This window comes from Salvelinus fontinalis, chromosome 6 (assembly GCF_029448725.1).
Source record: "Salvelinus fontinalis isolate EN_2023a chromosome 6, ASM2944872v1, whole genome shotgun sequence".
Lineage (NCBI taxonomy): Eukaryota > Metazoa > Chordata > Actinopteri > Salmoniformes > Salmonidae > Salvelinus > Salvelinus fontinalis.
In genome coordinates, this window is record NC_074670.1 from 53,811,104 (window position 1) to 53,835,713 (window position 24,610).

The 24,610-nt window shown below is 42.5% G+C and overlaps 4 protein-coding genes across 4 annotated transcripts in view; 1 reads left to right on the forward strand and 3 right to left on the reverse strand.

Moving 5' to 3' along the window:
• Positions 1–7,249: 7,249 nt before the first annotated feature.
• LOC129858135 (exosome complex component RRP40-like) lies at positions 7,250–10,591 on the reverse strand. Its single transcript, XM_055927124.1, has 4 exons — positions 10,313–10,591; positions 8,624–8,773; positions 7,953–8,104; positions 7,250–7,776 (listed from the first exon to the last, which is right to left on the reverse strand). The coding sequence occupies exons 1-4, from the start codon at positions 10,526–10,528 to the stop codon at positions 7,569–7,571; spliced, it is 726 nt and encodes a 241-aa protein (XP_055783099.1). The 5' UTR covers positions 10,529–10,591; the 3' UTR covers positions 7,250–7,568.
• A 193-nt stretch (positions 10,592–10,784) lies between these two features.
• Positions 10,785–13,125, reverse strand: LOC129858137 (probable pancreatic secretory proteinase inhibitor). Its single transcript, XM_055927126.1, has 4 exons — positions 11,926–13,125; positions 11,685–11,719; positions 11,405–11,517; positions 10,785–11,078 (listed from the first exon to the last, which is right to left on the reverse strand). The coding sequence occupies exons 1-4, from the start codon at positions 11,981–11,983 to the stop codon at positions 11,033–11,035; spliced, it is 252 nt and encodes an 83-aa protein (XP_055783101.1). The 5' UTR covers positions 11,984–13,125; the 3' UTR covers positions 10,785–11,032.
• An 808-nt stretch (positions 13,126–13,933) lies between these two features.
• nipsnap3a (nipsnap homolog 3A (C. elegans)) lies at positions 13,934–18,810 on the forward strand. Its single transcript, XM_055927125.1, has 6 exons — positions 13,934–14,132; positions 16,166–16,373; positions 16,636–16,797; positions 17,569–17,718; positions 17,840–17,926; positions 18,049–18,810. The coding sequence occupies exons 1-6, from the start codon at positions 14,058–14,060 to the stop codon at positions 18,123–18,125; spliced, it is 759 nt and encodes a 252-aa protein (XP_055783100.1). The 5' UTR covers positions 13,934–14,057; the 3' UTR covers positions 18,126–18,810.
• Positions 18,811–18,897: 87 nt separating this feature from the next.
• Positions 18,898–24,610, reverse strand: part of LOC129858134 (phospholipid-transporting ATPase ABCA1-like) — a 49,616-nt gene continuing 43,903 nt past the window's right edge. Inside the window, exons 27-37 of the mRNA XM_055927123.1 lie at positions 24,309–24,553; positions 23,963–24,140; positions 23,570–23,830; positions 23,290–23,413; positions 22,876–23,189; positions 22,664–22,770; positions 22,290–22,566; positions 21,560–21,663; positions 21,103–21,195; positions 20,445–20,688; positions 18,898–20,256 (exon numbers count right to left, since the gene is read on the reverse strand). Coding sequence (XP_055783098.1) covers positions 20,101–20,256; positions 20,445–20,688; positions 21,103–21,195; positions 21,560–21,663; positions 22,290–22,566; positions 22,664–22,770; positions 22,876–23,189; positions 23,290–23,413; positions 23,570–23,830; positions 23,963–24,140; positions 24,309–24,553 — 2,103 coding nt within the window. The 3' untranslated portion in view covers positions 18,898–20,100. The remainder of the gene's footprint in view (positions 20,257–20,444; positions 20,689–21,102; positions 21,196–21,559; positions 21,664–22,289; positions 22,567–22,663; positions 22,771–22,875; positions 23,190–23,289; positions 23,414–23,569; positions 23,831–23,962; positions 24,141–24,308; positions 24,554–24,610) is intronic.

Consider the following 24,610-nt stretch of genomic DNA (forward strand, 5'->3'; position numbering starts at 1 on the left):
TTCTCTTCATGTTTTCCATTATGATTCAATGTGTGCATGTATGTGTATGCTTGTGATTTCTACAAATGCATGTCTTTGTAAATCTTTTGCTGGCTCTTCACATTTTCATTCAAAAATGAATACTGACTTGCAGCAATGTTTTGGTGTCAATTTAAAAAAAAAAAAAAAAAAAAATCTGTTAAGGTAATTAAATATTTAAGTTAACGTCTTCTCATTCATTATCATGGGTCGAAGACTTGGGGTGGTTTCCATGACACAGATCAAGCCCTGGAATGAATGAAGTCTCAATTGAGAACATTAATCTGTGCCTGGGAAACTGTCCATAAAAGTCCCCTCACACCATTATTTTTGTCCAAGCCTTGGGTCAGCCAGCTAAACTCTTAAGTGCCCTCTTGGTTAATGTTCAGTGTTGGAACTGGCCAGTAGTGTCCTCTGCACAGAGCAATGGGTTACTTGATGGGACAAAGGTGTAGGGGCAGGCAGAGTAGCCCTCTGTACCTTTTAAACTAAAGACAAGCCAACCGATTTCTACATTTTATTTAGTGAAGAGAAAAAAAACATGTCCAGGTGAGAGGTAACTACTACTTTGTCGTTGCATCGGTCTCACTCATGCAGTTTTGAGTTGAGAGAACCAGCTTGGAGCTGTTACCCGTAGGTGGTGTCCTGAACACTGCCGTGATATGGAGGGCAGGGGTTTTGACACAGGTTGGCAGCAGAGGACGAAGTCTTTTCCACTATACAACCCCGTGGACGATACGCCACCTGGCTGACTTCAACTCACCCAACCTGGGACGGTTGACCTTCAGGGCCTCCTGGACTCAGAGCAGTGTAGGAGAGATCTGGAAGTCAGTCTGGCTCGGGTCTAAAGTGCCCTACAGAAACAGGCTCAGACTGCTCCAGAGAATGGGCCAAGGGAGCTGACATGCACTACCCCAGGTAATAGACATTGCTGCTGCTGCCACCTGTTCTGTAGTATAGGCTTTGTCCTTCATGACCACTGATCTATGAATGGACTGGGTAGGTTTCCAGCTCACTACGACACTTGCCACATTCCAGTATGTTTTTGTTCCATTTTGTATCAGGGATTCTAAAGGAAGGGAATTTAGGCAAATGACACATCTAAATAAATACCTAGCTGAGTGGATTTCCTTTCTCATAGGGTAACTGCTAACTTGTGCCATAGTTAGACCCATATTTGTTAATTGCCTCCCCCACAGATACTTGTTTTGAATCTTCGGCAGATCAAACGACCAGTAAAACTCCATCCCAGACTGTTATCAGGGAATGTCTACATCCCACCATGTGGTGACCTTTACAGAAGGTAATGAATAACTATGGTGCTTGTTGATCAGTGCAGTGGATAATTAGGCTCCCGAGTGGCGCAGCCGGCTAAGGCACTGCATCTGTGCTAGAGGTGTCATTACAGACCCTGGTTCGATTCCAGGCTGTATCACAACCGGCCGGGAGTTGCATAGGGCGGCGCACAATTGGCCCAGCGTCATCCGGGTTAGGGTTTGGCCGGGGTAGGTCGTCATTGTAAATAAGACATTTCTTCTTAACTGACTTGGCTAGTTAAATAATAATAAAAACATTTTGGGGGGGGCTCTCTTTTTGTATGTTGCTCAGGACTTTTCTGTCTCATGTCCTCAGAGTGGGCAGGTTGGACTTGGAGATCATTAGCGCCCAACTGGACCAGGTTTTCTGTTCTGGGGGAAAGTGTCTCCACAGGAATGGACCATTCCAGCTTGACTCCTGTAAGCCCTTCATAAGCATAGGAAACTAGCCTCCCATTGGCAGAATGAACGCTGCCCACTATGAAAGTCATATGTCCACTGAAATATCTTTCATTTTGACCTCTGTCTGTCAATCAGGAGAATTGAGTCGGTACCGTTCCTCTACAGTGTTCGAGGGAGGACCATAATATTACGACCTAGCTTATTTCTCAAGCAGTGGACAAAGGCTAACATTTGAAAGTAAATCACTCTGTATCTCATCCTTTTGTTCACTAATAACATTACAAAACTGACACCCCTGACACCGATCATGTAAACACCATGAGAAAAGAATTCTGGATGGCTGACACTGCTGTGTTTGGGCCCTAACCCAAGAAACTGTTGGTGTTTTCAGGAGCGAGACAACCTTGAGCATCTGCTGGAGGAGTCTAGGGCCTAGCAGGGGCTGGTGGAGCAGGGAAGGGATGCCTCAGAGGCCTGTATGGAAGCCCTCCACTCCCAGCTGTATTAGGAACGCTTCAGCGTCCAGGAGACCTACAGAGAGAGACTGGCCACACAGGCAGAGCAACATGGTAGCAAGCAGGTGGAGCCATGGGAGACCAAACCAACTAAACTGGTACAGGGATTCACACCCAAAATGGATGCAGGTGGTCCCTTCTACACTTCGTATTTGTACAGAAGCATGTAATCTTGCCAGACGTCTCAGTAGTATCTAACCCAGGCCTCACCTGTTAAGGCTAACAGAAAACTGAAAGTGGTTGTGAACCAGTAGAAGTCAGGTTTTACCAATCATCACACCAGTTGTGAGTAGTCACACAACAGTTGTTTCTATAATAATAATGCCACAGTAAAGACATTTACTATTTTGTGTAACACCGCTTTATTGGCTGATGATCTGCAGATGAATGAGTCCCTGTAAAGGGAGGTGGTCTCTCAGAGGCTGGGGTCTGCAGAGGAGTGACCTCCCTGATGGAGAGTGACAGACGCCTGCTCAGGGTTCTCCTAGCGGCACCGGAGACTGAGCGGGAGGAGCTGCTTCAACAAGGACACCCCTCAGCCCTTGGGTAAGGAACCCCGAGCCTATAATATTGGTGCACTTCGAGAGCTGAAAGAATCAGATGGATAAAATCAATATGGTTCTACTTTGTTCTCTGATAGGCTGGGTAGAATGTTCTCCGTATTGCTGCCTTACGCCTATCCAAACCTTATGGTCTTCATACGTGCAAAGAGAGTATGGGTGGATTTGGGATGGAATCAGTATCTCTACCTTTATCTTGAGGTAATGGAGAATTTTCTTTTCTCATTGTTTTCACTCTTTGCATCGTCAGAGTGCTGATAACTCCAGAACACGAAGAAACAGTCAGACTTCTAACGGAGGAACAAAAAACAGGGGTTTGTCAGTCCAATTTGAAATGGTCAGACTTATAAAGGACAAGCCAGAAGCATGGTTTTGTCAGTCCACATCTTTTTGTCTCTTAGGAGCACTTGGGAAACGAATGTGGAAATCTCTGGAAAGGGGGAGAGGGTGAGGAAGGAGAGTGCCGTGTATGAAATGGAGGAACAAGATGAGGAAGGGAATAATGTGTCTGTTATTCATCTGCAGTCAAAATTCAGTGAGGACTTAAGATCCATGAGGTGACCCACTCTAAGCCTGGCACACAAACAAATAAAGGAAGAGAACCAGGTAACTGCCTCTTTGGGAGTCCTTTCCTACAGCACCATGTCACGTTGAAGCAGTCTAACATGTGGCAGAGTGATGTTTCCTTTCAAACATACCTCTCCTCCAAACCCCACTTCAGCAGTTCCCAAACTTTCATTTCATATATAACAATGTTATATAACAAAACTTTTTAAAATATTTTTTACCTGGGATATTATTAAGCCATGGTATTTATTATACTTCATGTTAAAATATCACTCTAGTAAAGTTCATGCAACATGAGAACCATTTTTAAGCTAAGATGCTACTTTTTGCAGTTTACTGTGCTACATGCTTCACCATCCAGTATCATGCCAACACATGCTGAATAGACAAGCTATAGACATACTTATGAGTTATGTGTATTGTGGATTTCTGAGGATTCACTGGCTTAGAATACTGCTGATCAAAGATAATTCTAGACAGTCTCTGCCTCTGGTCTGTGAGGGGAAAGAGGGGAATCTGGAGAGTCCATTCTTTAACAGCTGTGCTCAAATCTGGCTATGTATACATTGTAACAACCTTATGTAACAGCAAGCTTGTTACAGCCACAAAGCCCATGACCAATGTCCATTTATTCATGTAACACCCCATTACACTGGTTGACACAGTGCCATTGTCTTAGTCTGAGGACTCTGACATGTTCTTGTTTATTGTTGAGGCTGGTGAGGAGTTTTGATTTCTGGCTTAAGCTAATACTAATCCCTCTCTGAGACTATTTTCTTTGGCCCTGAGCTTGTGGTCCACGGTGCACTTTCTTTTACTGCCCTGGTCCCCGAGGCCACATAAACATGGATTCATGGGATATGCAGACTGGGAAGACATGGTTGGAATACCGCAGGGCTAGACACTTTCTCTCACCGATATGACACTGTCATTATGAAAGGACCAATCAGATAACAGGGTTATGACAATGTCATTATGAAAGGACCAGTCAGAGCTGGGTGATAATGATGCCATTATGAAGGACTAGTCAGAGAGAAGGGTTAAGACAGAACTACATTCAGGATGTAAAGAAAGCACTCTTAGATTACATCTTTTTCTTTGAAAAATACTGCTAAGGCGGTTATTTTGTATTTTCACTTTATTATCATAATAATATATGCCAGTTAGCAGTTGCTTTTATCCAAAATGACTTTTAGGTCTGGGTGGTCCTGGGAATCAAACCCACTATCCTTATGTTGCATGCACCATGCTCTACCAACTGAGCTACTTCATATTTTCCTCTGTTCTTTTCACTTCCAAGTACACTGCTTACTCAGGAATAGGTGTTACATAATGTTATTACATTCATACTGACCAATCCTGGCACTTATTCTTGGAGCATACTGGACTAATTTCCCCCTACAGTTCAGCTGTGCTTGCACTAATTTTATTTGTTGCAACTGAGAGGTATGTGCCCTAAACCATGTACTTATGGCTGTCTGCCTGATGCAACGTTACATGACTCCACACTGGCACAGACCGCACAGACAATCCTTCTTGATTGAGGAAGCTGGAAACTTCCTACTCACTTACTCGCACTCTTTTTTCTTCCATCTTTTTCTCTGTTACATTCTCTCGCTCTCTCTCATTGAGGAAATGGGATGATGACCCTGTCATGAGATTTTCCGTTGACGTCATCACAGTCCAAGATTTCTCTGTGTTCTCAGTGTATGCTTGTCCCTGTTGCTTTTTAACGGCCCCATGTCTGCTAAGTTCAACTGAGATACAAACTGCATACTTTGGCAAGTCATCACAACGTCAAACTAGGTATGTTTCATGTTAACATTGCTCCACAATCGACTCCTGATAAGTACACTTCAGATACTGTAAGTGCACTTCAGATACTGTAAGTGCAATCTGTTTTAGTGCAATAAAGTTGCATTTACCAGACGTTGACTGTAATCCAAAATAACTACTATTCATACAATGTTAATGCAACCCAATTATTTCATGTACAGAACCTGCAGGAGCCCTAGCGCAAATCTTCATTTTGATAACCCAAGAGTTACACCAGCAGGTAAGAATGATAACAAATAGTTATGTGGAGATTGAATAGATACACCTCCCTGTTTCACATAAATGTCTTCCATGCGTTCCATTCCATCTACTACATAATGATGTATTTCGGTTTTGCCGGCGGAGAACGTCCTGGCGGCGAGGCACACTCTTAGAAAAAAAGATGCTATCTACAACCTAAAAGGGTTCTTTGGATATCCACATAGGAGACCCCTTTAATGAACCCTTTTTACTTCCAGGTGGAACCCTTGCCACAGACAGTTCTACATGGAACCCAAAAGAGTTCTACCTGGAACCAAAAAGGGTTCCCCTATGGGGACAGCCAAAGAACCCTTTTGGAACAATTTTTTTTCTAAGAGTGTAGCCACAGATGGCAGACTTGTTGCCCTTGGGACCAGTATTTGTCATGAAGCTTAACTTTATACCTTCCTTCCTCGTCTGTGTCTCATCTCAGGACAGAGAGAAGGGGCTGGTATTGGTCAATCGCTGGAATTCATGGCAGCACGAGCCAATGGTAGCCAGTCCAGTCAGTTCATGGCATCATCGTAATCCAATTCTTAGTATCACCTCACACCAAGTTGCCCATATATCTAGACCTCTGACCGCCTGGTATAGACTCCAGCCACCCTAGTCATAGACTGTTCTTTCTGCTACCGCACGGCAAGCGTTACCGGAGCGTTACCGGAGCACCCCCCACTTATTACTGGTCACTGCACTTTGATGTAGGAAGACACCATTTTCATTGAGCAGCTGAGCAAGTGGCTAACCAAGGAGTAGATGAACTTGTTCCTTTCTGCAGATGATAGCGCTGGTCATAGAGCTGCAGGAGCTGAAAAGGGTCTGTAAAGAGACATCCACACGACCTGTCTCCCCCCAAGGACCAGGGAGTGGCTGGAAAGAGCTGCTTTGCTTAAGCTAGGGCTGCCAACCCAACCCTCCTGGTTTGGCTGACTCTCTCAGAGGCTTAGGCTTTCTCTCTCAACAAGCAGTTAAGCAATTGTTTTGATAATTGAATCAATGCATGAAATATAAACAAAGTTCTGTGTAGTAATAATTATTTATGCTTCTGCATGGCCAATAAGTGCTACTATATCAGTGGTTCCAGTTATCATGCCAAAACCCATGATTTAGTTTGAAAGTCTCTGTATAGGACTGTGTGGGAGAACTGGAGGCAATAGGGAGACTGGATGTCCTGGAGCGCCAGTGGACTTCTTTGGATGGTACCTCCAGGATCATTGACAAAAGTAACTTTGATCCTTGACTATGTAGGCCCATATCTCCATAATCTATGCTTTCCTTTACAAAACCATGTATGTTTGCATATGCACTCAATCATGTCTTTATCACTTCCTGCTGTCTTGATTAACTGAGTCACTGCATATTAAAGTGTGATCTGAAGTACACCCTCAAGAACTCCTGATATCACCAAGTATGTGGGCAGCATTTGGTGTGTCAGTTTAATATTTGACTTCCTCAAATAAAACTATACCTTGGCCTACTTTGAGTATACCAGTTGGACAGTAATAACACTACTGGCAAACAATACCACACTAGGATTTCACCCCCTCATATCCTTCACTTGTGTAATGTATGTACACAATCTTAGTTGGAAAAAGATAGTGAAATGAGGCTGGGTGTGTGAGGGAATTCATCACTCTACCTTGAATAGGTCCTGCTCAATGTTAACTGATCTGTTTGTTACCCCTCCCTCACAGTACGGGAGGTGTTTTCCTACATACAGTCATCAACCGAGTCTGACTTCTTGCCAGAAGATGACAGCTAGCAAAGGTAACTGAAAGTGGTGACCACTTGTGGACTGGTTTGAACAGGTGCACTTTTTTTTTTATTAACCCAGATTCATTATTTATTTCTCAAAATGTAGTTGAACAAAATATGTATTAAAAAAAAAAAAATCAGATTCTTCACACAGCGCAAACACACTGGGGTCAAAATCCCCTTTGACTTGATAAGTTTCATCTACACTGCATTCATCACTCAGGTCCTTTTAGCTCAGTAGTCACAGAGGAGAGGAGACAACCACACCAATGCCTCCTTGCCTTCAAATGATTGAGACGAACCCCACTAATTCAGACAGTTCTCGAACATCCTTCTCCGGAGCAGAGTGGTCCCCTAGCCTAGATGGATCCATCGGCCACCCTTCTGAAGAGCGTCTGTCGCTGCTGCGCTGTCATGTTCTCACAGCTCTCCAGCAGGTTGGCCACAATGAGGGTCTGCTGGATGGTCTTGGACTTGACCCACACCCGCCCGTTCATCCCCACCACAATCTCAAAGGGGAACATCTTCTCCAGGTCCTTGGCTATCTCACTCTGGGGTGCCAGCAGCCTGGATAGAGAGAGGACAATTACTATTCAGAACCGGGGTCGTGTTGAGTGGTGCAACATTACAGAATGTTTAGATAGATTTGTAAAATGTAGATCATATGCTGAATGTTAACTGTGAGGCTGTTTTGAATAACACTTTCTAAATGACCATAGACTAGTTTTATTATTGTGACATACCTGCGTACAAGTCCCAGGGACACCTTGAAGAGAAGCCCGCCTGCTCCAAACACCCCCATCCCATTGGCTCGTCCACAGCTGTCTATACACACCAGCTCCGGCTCCATGTCTTTGTTGGCAATGATGAACTGAGAGTACACCAGGTCCCCTACCTGCAATGGCACCACAGAAACAAAATTGAGAAAGACTAGTGCCATCAAACTCTAAATTGAAAGACGACGTTTAAAGGAGTAGTTCACTATTTTACAACTTGATGTTAGATGGTTCCTCACCCTGAAAGTAGTCTATGGGCCAGGAGAAACTAATCCATGTTTCAGTTCTTTAAAAACCGCCACTACAAACTTCAGCCACCTCAAGCTAACCATCATTGGAAGTGAAGGGGGTATGTGAGCATGTTTTATTTCTTGCCAAATCACCATTAAGTAACATCAAACCAAATATGGAGTTGATTTGAATTGATTTCAGGTGAATTAGACTTTTTTTAACATGCTCACATGCCTGCAATTGATTGTTAGCTGAAGTTTGTAGTGGCTGTTTAAAGAAAAGCCCATGATTACCTTTTCTTTTGGGCCATAGACTACTTTTTAGGGTGAAGAACCATCTAACGTCAAGTTGTAAAATAGTGAACCTTCCACCTGGTAGAATAAAGAAGTGTTTGTGACAATACTGACCTGCACGTTAGGTCTATTCCTCTTGGTAGCCCCCTCGAAGGCGAGGTAGGAGAGTGACGCCTGCTCACTCCCCCCTACATCCACCTTGAAGATGTCACCTGACTTGGCAGCTATGATGCCAATCACACTCTCCCCCTTCCCTGGAACATACTGGGCGAGAGGAAATAAGCAGTGAGTCCATAACTTACTTGAAAAGGACACCGCCAGTGTTGTGCAGAAAATCTCCCCCTTGACAGACATCTGTCCCCTCGCGTGAACGCGCACAAACAATTCTTCATTGCTGCTACTTGCTAGTTGGGATTTCTGCTCTTCACTCCGTTGTCAGTTTAGCCTACATTTCACTGAAAACTGAACTGCGGGCATTACTAGTGCCTCCCCCGCGACCAAAACACCATATACAATTAAACGCAGCCTAACTGATCATTGACAGCTGCCTTGAAGGACACAAATAAAAAAAATACTTTCTGCTACTAAGATCAGTGAAATGTAGGCTAAACTGACAACGGAGTGAAGAGCAGAAATCGCAACTTGCAAGGAAGTCGCAGCAATGAAGAATTGAGTGTGAGCGCTTTCATGCGAAGGGGGGGGGTGATTCTGGCAGGTGGAAGATTTGTCACCCATTCCGTACAAATGTGCGCAACCGCAACATTCATACGAGGCTAAAAAGAAAACTAATGTGACTGTGTTGACTTCTAAATCGGGGGTGTGAACTACGTTTCTATTCAAACGTTGATCGACATACTAATTGATATATAGTATTGGAACAAAGTTGAAAAAAGCGGACCCTCCGTTACATCGTGTTATGTCGTAATGTACAGCACGCACAAAGCAACTATTTATGTCTTACAATCTCTCTCCACCAGGTGTAGCACTTTTCTCATTGTTTTAAAACAAGAAATGGACAGTGACTGGGTAAGGGGGGATACCTAGTCATTTTTTTGCGCTGTTTACTTCTAAGATCCCTTTAGCACCGCCCTAAAAACCCGATTCAAATTCGACACAAACCTTCAAATAGGTATGTAATGACATTATATAAACTCTTTATAGTGTTTTATTTACATTAGAGGCGATAAGGTGATAAGTTGGACAGATCGAGTGAAAAAAAATGTTTTTCCCACACATCTCTCCTCACTATCACGCATTAGTTTCGCTTCCCCACCCGCCATTTTTTTAAAGACCCGACGGAGCTCATTGCCTTGTTGAATTATGCAGAAACGGGCAGCGTGGGGGTCATGTAATTGATTATGTTGGAAAGGGGAGAAATTGTGCTTTACAATGGTATTGACATTACAGTTGATCTGGAAGTATTACGTTTTTAGGGCGCTAAAATAAGGTCAATTGTACGGACCAAGGCGATGTACAAAAGTGAGTGAGTTTACGTTACTAGAGTGCAAAATGTTCATGCATGCCATCAATTTCACCAACCTTTACCTCATTCCTACCAAGACCATATTTGTATTGGGGTTGTGAATTGCCGGTTTACTGTGACAAAGATGTTGACGTTAGCTGACTAAATATAGTAGCCAAACTCTACAGATACCATAGGCATGCGCCTTTCTTTGTAAAACACGTGGTTACCAACGCATCGTGCGTTTCTTCTTCAAACGCATATAATAAATCTGACCCTGAATGATATAACTAGCTATCTAGGACAGGTAGCTATTTATCAGTTATTCCATAGATACATACCCTCCTTTGCTGAGAGTCTATCCAGTACAGATTCGGTTGTTTATGTCGGAGGATTCCGCTTTTGCAAACGAGAACTTCATCTCCGTTTCGCCGAAGCCCTGGTCCACAAACAACTTTCTCGGGTTTGCTGTCGGTGATACTTTCAGGCATTTGAAAAGAAAATACGTCTCCTGGTAATAAAACATCACCAACTTTATCTTTGAAACAACTCAGCATGTCTGTAAATGTGCACTTCTGATAGGGGAAACAATAAATGTGACACAGGAAATCGAGGAAGAAAAAGCAAAAACGGAAGGATATTTGTTGTAGCGCACCCATGTGGTTACTACAAGTTACTACTACCAAGAATGTGACTTAAATGTACTGTAGGTGTAATATCTTGTGTATTGTAATCCAATCAACATACTACGTGAATAATTACATGAAATAGGACAATATAACACAAACAAATAAACAAACCATGTGGACACAATAAGGAGCATCTGGACCTTTAATGATAAAATATTCCACAGGAGCTGGGACTGAAATCGATTTATTCTTTACAAAGATAGTGTTAAGATTTAATACAAATCAATATGATTATAAATGATTGTGTGTGTGTGTACTGTGCATGAGTGTTCCATAAAAAACGACTAATACAATCACAGAAAGAATCAAAGATAAATGTGATAATAGTATCACATTCACAATGGAATCATCTGTACTTGAGTAGGCTACTCTTCAGCAACTTCCGTCTTTCACTATCAAGATGTCTGCATTGGTTTCCCTTAAGAGAGACAAAGAGAGCAACAGCCAGTAAGATTTTTTAAAGCAAGCAAAACATCTCTTATAAAGCTTTCCAGTGGACTAATTCTGTGTTTCCTATAGATCTTTTTTCATAGGTGGGATAGAAAATCACTTGCCTAGTCACCAGATCTCTTTGTACAGATCCTGCAACCAGGCTACTGTAGCACCACCCTGTGCTTACTGGCTATAACAAAACGTACAACTGTGTGCGGATGACGCTGGGGGTGCTACAGAGATAAGCAGCACACCCAAACAATTAGAGAGGAAACATTTCAGTATAATTAAACTGATATATGGTAGACTCACAGCCGGTGAACACACAGAGAACACTCGTTGGGATAAGTGTTTCCATCATTACCGCACACTGGGGAGTAGTTGAGCGGGCATGCCTGGGATTGGCTCATATCCCCACAAGATGGCTAGTAAAAGAATAAAATAACATTTCAAGATGATATCATCTTACCACCTGGAAGACTAAACCAACCCTGGTCGTCTATAGTCATGCATGGACATTCTCATGAATTAATTTGTAGTTGCCACATTAGTATAGGGAACTGTAATGATAATATTTGTATGGAAGCCTCACCCTCCTGTAGAGTCTGGATTGGTCCGCTGCGTCTGCTAATGCGACATATAACCACAAGTAGAATTTAACCTATTATTCTTTACTACCTATCATTTATTATCATAACTGCTAATGAACAGTACAATCGACAGTACAATCTTTGTCATGTTTTGACAAACTACAGTTCCTAAATGGAAATGAAACATGAATTATGTACAGAATAGTCAGGCATTTTGTTAATATAAATGATTAATGTATTTACCTGCAGAAAAGAAGACAGCCAGACAGACTAGCAAAAGAGTTTTCCCAATCATGTTCATGTAGTCTGACCAAAAGAGATCCAATTCAACTGATAACAATAGTTGGTATAGGTCCAATTACTGAATGCAGCTCCAAAAGTATAATATAATCTCTATGATGTCTCCTTTGCTTCTGTATTATCTGCGATGTGCCTTGCTTAAGGTCTGCTGTTGGTTTAGTCCCTGTGGATGGAGAGGCGTTGTCATATAGTGGAGGTCGCGTCTGTTTGTCTGTGAAATAATGTGACCCTGTGTTGGGTAAAGCTGATGTTTTGACGGCATTGCACCTGACCAGCCCGCCAGCAACAGTTACGACAGATCCCCCCTATTGTCCAGGCCTTTATTAAGGGATGAACATTCCTACTGCCTAAATATTGCTGAGCGCCCTATAAAAACGGGGGTGTGACACTGTTGTTGTTGATGATGAAATGCATACATGTTGACCAAGAGCAACTATCAAACCTTACTATGTAATACGTTTTTTTTAAAGCACTGAATTAAAGACCGTACATTATGTTCACTGAATTTGTACCGATTTTGTAATATTTTGGTCCCCACAACAATATGACCTGGTCTTGTTTTCACCTGTATGGCAGGCTAATTTGGTTTTATTAGGCCTATATTTGGCCTACTTATAATGGCCGTGGTCGAGAGCATCAAATCCATGATGCATTATGGGTAAATGGTGACTGACTGACTGATCTACAAATAATAATGAGTAGTTATTTATGATGCATGGTGATTTATAGCTTAGTCAGTCAGCTGCAACGTCGACAACACCTTTTGTTGTGCTAATGAGGCTCTCATTCGCATAATTATTTTTCATTTTGAAGGAACACATGACTTCTATGTACATTCAATCAAATATGATTTATATAACAATTTTGTCACAGAAGGCTTAATACAATACGGTCAGGTAACGTTGGGCCAGTAACCGAAAGGTTCGGGATCGAATCCCCGAGCTGACAAGGTACAAATCTGTCGTTCTGCCCTGAGCAAGGCAGTTAACCCACTGTTCCCCGGAAGCAGAAGACGTGGTTTTCGATTAGGGCAGCCCCCTGCACCTCTCGGATTCAGAGGGGCTGGGTTAAATGCGGAACACACATTTCAGTTGAATGCATTCCGTTGTACAATTGACTAGGTATTCCCCTTTCCCTATATCCTAAAATTAGTGACAGGGAGGACGAAAGTTTGAGATGAATCAGACTCTATGGGGGGGGGGGGGGGGGGTCTTATCCTGGTTGGATTGAATATTTGGAATAGTAAATTATACTTTTCTTATTTTACTTTATTATTATTCATAATATTTTAACTCACCCAAGTGTAGATATACATGCCATATTTCATTCTTACTATTTGTTACCAAATTACATTTTATCTTCTCCCTTAGACCATCTTTTATATCGGAAAGGTAGCTCAAATTAGTATTTTTTTTTCTCATGGATCTCTAAATTTGAGCTTCTCTCGGTTTCCGTAGTCTACAACTGCACAACGCCAAAGATGATCTATTATATTGACAAGATAGCCGAGTGACCGCTCTAACAATGGAAATACATGTCCACAATTGGGTGTAGGCAAGTGAGATCGGGTGGGACCATTCTAGCCAATGAGAGGGCAGATACGCCTGTGAACGACAGGCATAGCTGAGTTGTTTTTCGGAAAGCCAAGTGCATCCACTTATATCAGTACATTAACATAGTACATTAACATATGTGTAACAGACTAAACACTACGAAACTTCTATTCGATCAAATTAGCCTCACTTAAATTCGACACTCTCATAGACTTCCATACAAAAAAGGATAGAATAAATCATTTTTGGGCGAGTAAATCCTCTCGCTACGCCTCTTCAGACAACTCAAAAACAGTTTACTGAACCAGAGATTTGTATATAATGACGATATGCTCATGTCTCCGCCCAACAAAGGCAGGCGATGGAGTTTAGGTCCAAAATAAACCCATATAAATTCATTATTTTGTACAGATTTGGACGAGAGTGAAACGTCTCGCTCCGCCATCCTCTCTGACTGAACTCGCAAGGTGCTCTTGGTTACTTTTTGTAACACTAGTTTTATTATAAAAACTTTCAAGCGAAATGTTTACAGTAAGAAATTATTTTCGCAGATCGTCAAGGCTTATAGAAAATATTTGTTTGAAAAATGGTGACGTGGTAAGTTTGGACTATTATAATTTGGACTATTTTGACAGTGCGATGAAGGCAAATTCCAATGCAAATTGATTGTTCACGTTATTTTAAAAGTTCACGTTTGTAGCTTAGTCATAGTCATAAGTTTTGACAAAAGTCAATGTGAGTTTCAGTTTTCATTTATGCAAACGCTTTTTGCAATATCTGCGTGGTATTGCGAAATCTTGGAAGTTAGGAGAGATTTGCCCTCGGTGTATGTAGCCCAACCGGTCGGCAGATGGCACTATTATTTTAAGTCATTCCATGAGAAAATGTCATGCATTTTACATGTTTTATTTACCAAGGACCTATAGGATACAGTGTGTGTGACTTTTTTTATTTACCATATCTAACTTTGCATAGTAAGGTAACATTGTCTTAGATTTTCGACGCAAGAGTACGAGTAACGTTATGCAATACAATTAATGCACAATGCAGACATTTTAGACTGGCTTACTAGGGAGAAGTCAAACTCCACTGTACAAGACCTTTGGACCAAACTGAATGAAAGGTTGGGTAGCAAACTGATTCCAAAACGCTAAGGCCCGGTTTTCCAAAAGCATCTTAAGGCTATGTTCATCGTTCAATCTCCGAGCTGTTTCCCAAAACCATCGTTATTAACGTTGCACTTAAACGCTCGTAGTCTATTTTTTTGACTTCGACCACTCGTAGAACAGTGCTTCGTATATGCTTTTTTTGCCCAACCACGTCACTTTAGGCCTATAGGCTACACAGAATATCTCCGCTAAATATTGGGTTTATCAATCGGTGACCGCAGATAACTTCAGAACAAAGTTGACTACAAATACAAAGTTACCAATGTCTTTGCAATTGATACAAACAAGCGAAGTATAAAAAATATACTTTAAATGAAAACCGAGATGACTTCATTAAAATATAAACAGTAGGCTTATTTCAATCATATTGAAATACATTCCATGTTCAATCAATTTAGTTATATTTTGCTACAGGCTACTTACTGTCTGTAATTTGTCTCAATATATTTTATGATGTGTAGCCTAACTGCACAATGACGTTTCAAATCAGTGATTTAGTGCATTTTTATTGGGTAAGCAATAAGACGTCTCAATATTTGTAGCCGTAAACGATACTATTTCTCTAGAAGCTGATCCGTCGTCAGTATTGTGAAATAATTCAAATGTAAAAGTTATATTTGCATTCAGAAAGCTGACCCGAGAACAGCGCCCCCTTTCTTTCGATCATATCAGTATCGACACATGCTCCAATTATTTATTTGCGTGGTGTTTTGGGAAACGTGTATCTCCGGCAGTTGTAGGAACGATGCATCAATAAAACATCGGTTAGCCTGAATTCCATCGCTATCGGGAAACAGGACCAGAATAGTTTTGCTCATAGGAGTAGGCAATTCGTTTAAGATGAATTTAACGTGATAAATAGCGGAAAGACAACACCAAAGGTTTGACTAAAACCCACATTTAAGTCATGACACTGAATAAAGTATCCAGCTGGGTTCCTCAAGCAAAAAAACAGGAAATTAAGAGATAAATTAGAATACATATAGTATCATATTAGAATTTTATGCTGTCAGTAATGGGCAATTAATTCCATGGTAACGGAATTATGCTGAGACTCCCAATTTCTTTAAAATGTAAATAAACAAACATTGATTTCAAAGTTTAACAAACCATACTATGCACAAGGACTACCTTGAACAGTTTACACAGTACATAACAAACTTTGAATCTGCAGTTTTTTTTAACAGAATTTCTGTAAAATCTCCTTCAGTGTTATTCTGTTACCAAACGTTGGATATGCACATTTCTTCCTGTAAATGTGTTTTTGTAAATTGTTCAGTGGAAATTGTTAAAAGTAGTTCCTGTGCAAACAGTTCTATGGTTTATTAAACTTTGAAATCAATTGTTTTTGTTCGGTATACATTATAAATCTTTCTCAGCAAAATTCGCTTACCATGGAATTCATGTAAAAGCCACATTGACCACAGGGTGTCAGCAGTGACCGTATTTCTCTCCTGTCAGCCTCTAGACTGTATTTCCACTGGGCCCCAGCAGCAACATGGGACCTTCTATGAATTCCGTACCTACAGAATCCTTCCAGAGAAGAACGCTGCCTTCCTCAAGCTGACCAATGAGAAGATCCACCTGCGTACTGCTCACTCCGAGCTCCTGGGCTACTGGAGTGTGGAGTACGGAGGCTTGAACCAGGTCTTCCACATCTGGAAGTATGGTGAGGAGGAGGCAGAGAGCAAGCTAGGGCTTTGAGGCCAATTCCATGTGTAATTCGGTCAACTCAGGAAATACTGTACATTGAAATTGTATAAAGGAATGGATATTCACCTACAATAAGCAAGCACTCATGTTTGCATTTCTGAATCCTAAATTGGCTGTAAGGGAACCTGCATGAACTCAAGCCAAGAGAACAATGTAAAATAAGCCATTGTATCATCAGTATATCTCACTGTCTCTCCTATTGTTGTGTTGCTATCCAGACAGCTATGCTCAGCGGGCAGGTGTGCGCGCATCCTTGGCTCAGGACCCCAAATGGATTGAGGAGTACATCTCCAAGGCCATGCCAATGCTCACGTCTCAGGACAACGAGGTCACGTATTTGGTGCCCTGGAGCAAGGTGGACAGGCCTCCCAAGGAAGGTGGTGAGTAGCTGAGTTAAATAATTACCCTCTTGTCTGACACTTTGGTTAGTTCTCCCGAGACAGAAAAACAGAACTTCTCCCTTCTTATTTGTGCGTGTGCATTGACCTTTTGTGTTTATTTCCTTGGACAACACTAATCTAGCACACATTTTGTAAACAACAGAACTGTTTTTTAGAGTAGTTATATTCCTCATAAGTACAGGACAGCACCTTGTTTTTAGCAGGAAATTAAATCAGCCCTGTTTACCCAAAGGAGGTGGTGGCAGGTAGCCTCGCTTCTTAGCATGTTGGGCAAGTAACCGAAAGGTTGCTGGTTTGAATTCCCCAAGCTGACTAGGTGACTAATCTGTCAATGTGCCATTGAGCAAGGCACTTAAACCTAATTTGCAACTGTAAGTCGCTCTGAATAAGAGCGTCTGCTTACTGATTGAAATGTAAATGAGTGATTTCCCCACAGGGAGGAGTTACACACTGATGCACTTTAGCCTCATTTAAGATTCGTTTTTGAAATGTACAGCACATGACATTCATACAGATTTGGTCAACAAAACCACTGTGTTCCAATTAAGAAAAAGTTCCTTTCAACACAGATCTGTAGTGCTATGTTGCATCACCCTCGACAGTTGAATACACACAGATAACTGCTCTGGAATAAAAGTGTTCTGCCAAACCACTGAGCTAGATTTAAAGCGTTTGTAGAGGCTAGGGGTTGGTTTAAGAAATTATGATAGTTGGATATGTTGCATATTATTAAGGGTGTGTGTGTTTCAGGGGTATATGAGTTGGCATCGTTCCAGATGAGGCCAGGGGGCCCAGCAGTGTGGGGTGAGGCCTTCCAGGCTGCAGTCAGTACCCATGCTGCCTGTGGGCACGCCCACCTGGTAGGGGTCTTTCACAGCGAGTTTGGACGACTCAACAAAGGTACAGTAACAATCGGGTCAATGATTATCAGGATGGGATGATCTAACACGTGTAACAACACTGATATTATAATATGAATGCAAGAGTGTGAGGCAGAATGGGATTTCTCCTTGTTTGCCAGTCAATGCCCTGTGGTGGTATGAGAGTCCGGACCAACGTGCAGCAGTACGCCACAAAGCCCATGGTGATGCCAGGGTGGTGGCAGCCGGTAAGCCCTTTAATTTATTCCCCTTTTAATCCAAGAAGAAAAGGGAATTTTGACAGCTCTGTTCACATTTTAGTTTCTATCTGCACTCTTCCAAACCTCTCTCATGATCTCTCTCCCCAAAGTGAGGGAGAGTGTGACCTATCTGGAGTCGCAGACGAACAAACTCATGTTCCCCTGCCCCTACTCTCCCCTCAAGTGATCTCACACTGAAACCCAGGATTAAAGGGACTAAACCTCAACTGGATCTAATAAGCGTCTTACACTGTTTATAGACCTAAGTAGAGGTTATAAAATGCTACTGAGATTTCTTAAATCAATCAACCAATGGTGATCATATCATCTAAATGTGATGACAGTAGCACTCAAACAATGTATTACTTGTAATTCTGAATGTTATAGTGATATCAATATATAAGTCACTCAGGACCAAGTATAATTAGGACCTTGGCTATAACACTGTTTATTTCATTCTACTGAGGACTGTTCAGTCTTTTAACAATAGATGGCTCTTGTGAAATGCATTTATATGTTGTAAAGAACTGCTTGTTATGAAATGCCTCTGTCCTGAATCAAACAGTATTATGTTAGTAATGGATTAGATTTATATTATATGTATTATAATATATTCCATTTAGTAGACGTGTGCGACTCAGTCATGCGTGTATACGTTTTGCATATGGGTGGTCCTGGGAATCGAACCCACTACTCTGGCGTTTACAAGTGCCATTCATACTATATTAATAGGTATGGATAATTGTGCCTTATTCATCGTGTACATACCACATGAATACTTGCCTGGACTAGAATGCGCTTTTCCGTAACCTTTGTCAATAAGAAGGCTATGTGAAAATGTATGACCAATAAAGACATATTTCAAAATGAAACATTCTGCTAAAATGTGGTTTTGGACAGGATTAAGTTTATATCCATGTTGACACAAGATTAAGAGAATGGAAAACACTTGCCAGGACTGACGATTTGCTGGGTTTTATTGTGTAAATAAGTATTGTACAGGGCGAGTAACAGACATTCCCACAGCCTTTCTCAATACATTAAAAACATAAACAGCTATTAAATAAATTATTTTCTTGGTAGGATTCTTTCTTTTTGATCAAAAACAAAACAAACAATTGTATACAGTCTGTGGAAATTCCAGTGCAAAAACAATATTCCAATTAACACCACAAATAAAGTGCTTGGAATGTTGAACTGCCCTCATTTCAGGCAAGCTTTGTTTCAAAATACTGAGTCATTTTACCCGAATGACCACAAAATGAATTTCACAATAAAATGGCACTTGATTATCAACCCATGGAGGGAATGTTTCTTTTTTCACCTAGTGGTTAGGTGGTGAAAATACTGAAGTATCCTTAACAGCTTGTCTGGCAGGGCACTGTGGTATGTTGCGTTGAGGTATTCATTGCAAATGTTGATAATGCGTCTTAACCCACAAACAAATCTTTTAGTTTTCTGTAAAAAAGCTATAAAATATTTTTTTTATATATATATTTTTAACTTGTAGTTATTTGCATAGTGTACATTGAAAAGTGTACTTAGTCTCTGCAATTGGAGTGTTTCAATAGGTACTGAACTACAAGGAAGAACATTCATAATCACAGTAATGCCACAATGTACTTAGCCAAACATAATTAAACAATTCCTTGTTTTATATATTCATTCATATATAAATAAGGTACATCTTTCAAAACAAAATCAAACATTCGGATTCTACAGTACAGCCCTTGGCCACAGAAATGATTAGGATTCTTCATCATGTAATTCTGGTCTTGGAGAACAAAACCAAAAGAAACAGACCCTGAATTATTTTCCTATTGGTAGAAACCAGTTAATTGGAATTACACAGACATGAACACAGTTTCCTTAAAAATATACACTGCATAACGTCTGCTGAAGCACAAAATACAATTATGGCAGTTATTCCAAGTTTAATACTCTTTCTCCTTAATGACTATCGTGAAGGGCTCTCTGGGCCTCAACTCGCTTCAGCACGATTGGGAAACTTTGCATTGACTTGCACTGAGCTTTCCTTCCGAGGGCAACACCTGGCTGAAGAATTAAAACATTAAAATACTACTGTAATAATACAAGGACATAAACTCAGTCCAACACTGTTTGCGGGTTCCAGTTTTGGGTGGAAGATGGTGTCTGTTTGCTCACACCAAGCTCTCCTTTAGCCTCTCCTCGGTTAGCTTATCTTCAGCCTGCCGCGAGCTGAGCGGGGTATTGTCCACCACCGCCTCTTTGCGCTTAACTGAATTGTCTTTTGAGTGGTAATCGTCACTCTGGTCCTTGGCAAAGTTCACAAACACCTGGTAGAGAAGAGAGTGTAAGCTATTTTCACAGTACATTCCAACCCTCATTAGCGTACATGATGCTATGTCCAGTCTACTAATAAAAGAACATGCAGAAAGACAAACATGCATAGTGCTGTAATCACAACTCAACGAAAACAACTCTTGACCACAAAGCCTTAAATCAGTGACGGATGGCGTCTTACCTGGTCCAGTGTGGTCTGCGACACAGAGTAGTCTTCAATCCGAAGCAGGTCCTTGTTCTTGGCCAGGATGCTGAAGATGTGTGCCAGGGAGGTGAGAGAGGAGGGCAGCTGGTACTGCAGCATGTTCCTGTGCTTCTCCTTCAGGGTGCTGCCCGGCAGCTCGCTCTCAATGAACTTCATCACCGGCGGCAGGTCAGGGTCCGCCCCCGCCACACGCAGGATGATGGTGTACCCGTCTCCGAACCTGGAGAGACAGAGGGAAGGAGAAAATATGGGGGGGGGACAAGGTGAACAAATTATTTAATAAAACATTTTGCTTACAAGAAAATAAGATGAGAGTTTAAAAGGAAAACAAAGAGATTTCAGGAGAGGTAAAAAAAAATAAAAAAAACCTGAGAGGCTTGTAAGGCACCTCCCCTTTCAAATGATTACAAAATCATACAAAAAAGCATTGTTAAGAATTATAAACAAATACATCTAGATTTACAAAAAAAAATTTAAACATGAATTAGGGGGGGGGGGGGGGGAAATAGTAAAATGCAAAAATATATCAATACATCATTTGAGCAATTTACTGTATTTAAAGCCACAGAGCGAAATACACTTTGTAGGTATTTGCTTGTTTTATATGCATCAGTGAAAGGACTTGTCATCTTACCTATTCTTTAGGTGCTGAACGCTCCCCAAGCAACGGAATCTGCCGTTGACCATGATGGCCATTCTGGTGCACAGGGCCTCACATTCCTCCATACTGAAGACACAAAATGGTAGACACAGACATTAGATACAGTGTAAAGGAATTGATGAACTAGAAATCACATCCCTGCAAAGGTTAGTCTATGTCAAATAGCTAATACCTTGTCAAAGTAAAGTTAACACTCCAAAAGCTATTATTGTCATCCTGCACAGTAAGTGGGTAAGCAATACTTTGAATCATGTAAACTACGTAGTACATGCCAATAGGCTACATTTGTGCTAATGAGGATTGCCTAACCGCAGCCTATACCGTACATAAGCTATGTTGCCAACCAATCAACAACAAGACCATGCATTTCAATGTATAGCAGTTAGCTCTTAGCCTAGCATGGCTGAGGTGTTATGGTGTTTCTGGTTACCTGTGCGAGGTGAGCACTACGGAGCGTCCCTCCTTGATGACGCTGTGGATGCAGTTCCATAAGGCCCTGCGCGCTTTTGGGTCCATCCCAGTAGTGGGCTCGTCCTGTCACAAAGAGCACAGCCAGGTTAAGGTTGGCCCACAGGTTGAGCAGGAAAAACACAGAGAAGACCAGCAGCAGGGGGGAGCAAGGCATTATGGCTCTTCTAGTGTTGCATTTTGCTATTAGAAACTTGCTTTCTCTCTGTCTTTGTTTATGTCGTTTCTCTTTCGCTCTCACCATGTCTCTTGCTCTGTCTCTTGCATTGTCTGACCATTCAGTTTCTGTCTCTCTCCCCTTTTATCCCACTCACATCTGATGTGGCCAGCCCCTCTCTCCAGCCCAATAGGAGCAAAACATAAGCCTATGATTTTCCAGGAACCCTTTGAGAGCACTGTGGCGTGCCAGTGGGAGAGTTTTAATCTAACCCTCATTACACAACCATCGCTGCTGCAATCCCCACTGGGAGAACAATTAAACACCAGTTATCTGACTTAGAAGAGGTTCCTTTGTTGATATGTCACATCAAGGTCACCTCCAAGCTGATGCAACTAGTCTGATCCCCTTGTGTTGGTCTTTACAGTTTATGTAGGTCTGTGTCTGTGTGTGTGTGTGTGTGTGTGTGTGTGTGTGTGTGTGTGTGTGTGTGTGTGTGTGTGTGTGTGTGTCTGTGTTGGGGCATGGTACGTACCAGGAACACGACGGGTGGTCCTCCTATTAGGGCCATGGCCGTGGAGAGTTTCCTCATGTTTCCTCCGCTGTAGCTTCCTGCTGCCTTGTCCACATACTTTACTAGGCCCAGCTTACGGATGCCCCATTCAGCAACCTCGCACACTTCCTTCTCGGGCACTCCACGCAGGACGGCGTAGAACTCCAGGTGCTCTCTGCCTGTCAGCAGTTCGTTGATGGCGTCAAACTGGGGACAGTAGCCCATGTTCTGGTGCACTTCGTCTATCTCCCGCAGTATACTACCAAAGCAAAAAAAGTAAGTCTCACATTTATACTACTGAAGCTCTCCACTGTAATACCTAGTATGAGCTCTCTGGCACAAAATGGCTGACTTACCTTTTTCCAGCCAGGAAAGCTTCTCCACTGGTGACCATGGAGTCTCCTGTCAGCATTTTGAAGGTGGTGGTCTTTCCAGCTCCGTTCACACCCAGCAGGCCAAAGCACTGAGAGAAAGAGAAAGGAAACAGAGGAAATATACCAAAGGAGATTGAAAGAGATTGCATGTCATTGCATCGTGTATTTACTTGTTTTAAATAATCTAATCTTACCTCTCCAGGAGGGATGCCCACACACAGGCGGTCTACAACTGGCTTTTGCTTCCTCTTGTAGACCTTGGTGAGCTGTCGGAGCTCCAGGATGTCTCCGTGTCCCAGTCCGTTGACGATCCTCTGCCTCTCTCTGGCCACGTCCTCGTCCTCCTCACCCACCGGAGGGAGCTTGGTGTGCAGGTTAATGGGCTTGATGCAGAAGCGGTACTGGAAAAGGACGGTGATGATGAAGAAGACCACTCCTTCCACGGCCATGGCAAACAGGTTCTTGCCCACCATGTCCCATTCCAGAGGGGATCGGAAGCGGTTCTCACCTGTGAACAGCAGGAGGAGTGGGTTTAGAGAAATGTTCAAGAGACACCTCTGCGCTGAATTACATAGAAAAATTGGCTCATGGGGAAATGCAGTTCTTACCAAATCTCTCCAGAGCGTCGGCCATGGCCTGGTTCTTCACCATGTCGATGAGACCTCGGCCAAGACAGAAGTGAGGGAAGATCAGCAAAACGTTCTTCAGGATGTTGTTGATACCCCCAATCTCCTGAAGAGGAGGAATATTTAACCCTTAATGTCACAGGATAAGTGGAACATTAACAAAAGATCGTGTTAATTCTCTGTTGTCTAAAAAACCCAAAATGGCTTCCTTAGGCAAGGATGAGCACACCACATTACGCAGCCAATGTGTGGTGTCCCTTACGTTGTCTCCGAAGAGCTCCATAACGAAGGTGGAGATGCTGCCGTTGATGCCGATGAGGATGTTGACGGAGGTCAGCACCACGTAGGCCGTGCTGGGGATGTTAAAGAAGAAGGATGCCGGGTACATCAGGGGAGTGATAGACCAGCCATAGAGGAGCAGCAGCAGGGCCAGCACTGGCAGGTTGGTGGACGACACATATGCCTTTTGTTGGAAGCAGACGAAGATGATGATGACGAGCGTCGCCGGGACGATGTAGTTACACTGCAAGACAAACGAGATGACAAGGTTAGCAATCAATCAAACAAATTCTGTTCATGTAGCGCTTTACACTAGTAGAAAACAGCAGCGAAATGCTCAGAAGAAATACTCAAAATGGCCGCTAGGAGTTCTCACCATATCCCAGATGAAGTTGGCAGTCCAGTAAAGCAGGGGCTGCACGCCGCTGATGAACTGCATGTGCTTGGCCTTGCTCACCCTCTCCTGGATGAGGAAGACTACGAAGCTGGCTGGGACGAAGGACATGGCGAAGATCACGCAGATGGACACCAGGACGTCCACTGAGGTGGTCATCCTACGGGGGGAGAGGGGGGTTGGGTGGTCAGTGAGTTGGGTGGAAAGGAGAGTACACTGTGCTAGGTACACTTTACAAACTCTACATTGTACTAGGTAATTTACATTTACTAGGTCAAATACTTGAATGATGTCATTGTTCCAAGATGTCCGTGGCGTGGGTACTTACAGTGCCACCTGGGATAGCTGCTCCTTGGTGAGGTTGAGCGGGTGGTTGAAGGCGCGGATGCCAAACTTGCTGGGGTCCTTGCCAGGGGGCAGGTTGGCGCGCAGGATCCCGTTGTTCATCACGTTGAGGAAGGCTCCCATGCTGTGCCACCCCTTGTTGTTGAACCAAACCTTGACATTGTTCTTGGTGTCCAGACCATTGATGAAGCTAGACAAGCTCTCCAGGAATCGGTCTGCGGCTGCACCCTGAAGATAAACAATAACAATGGTTTAGATTGGTGGCAGTGATGTTGTGTTCAGTGG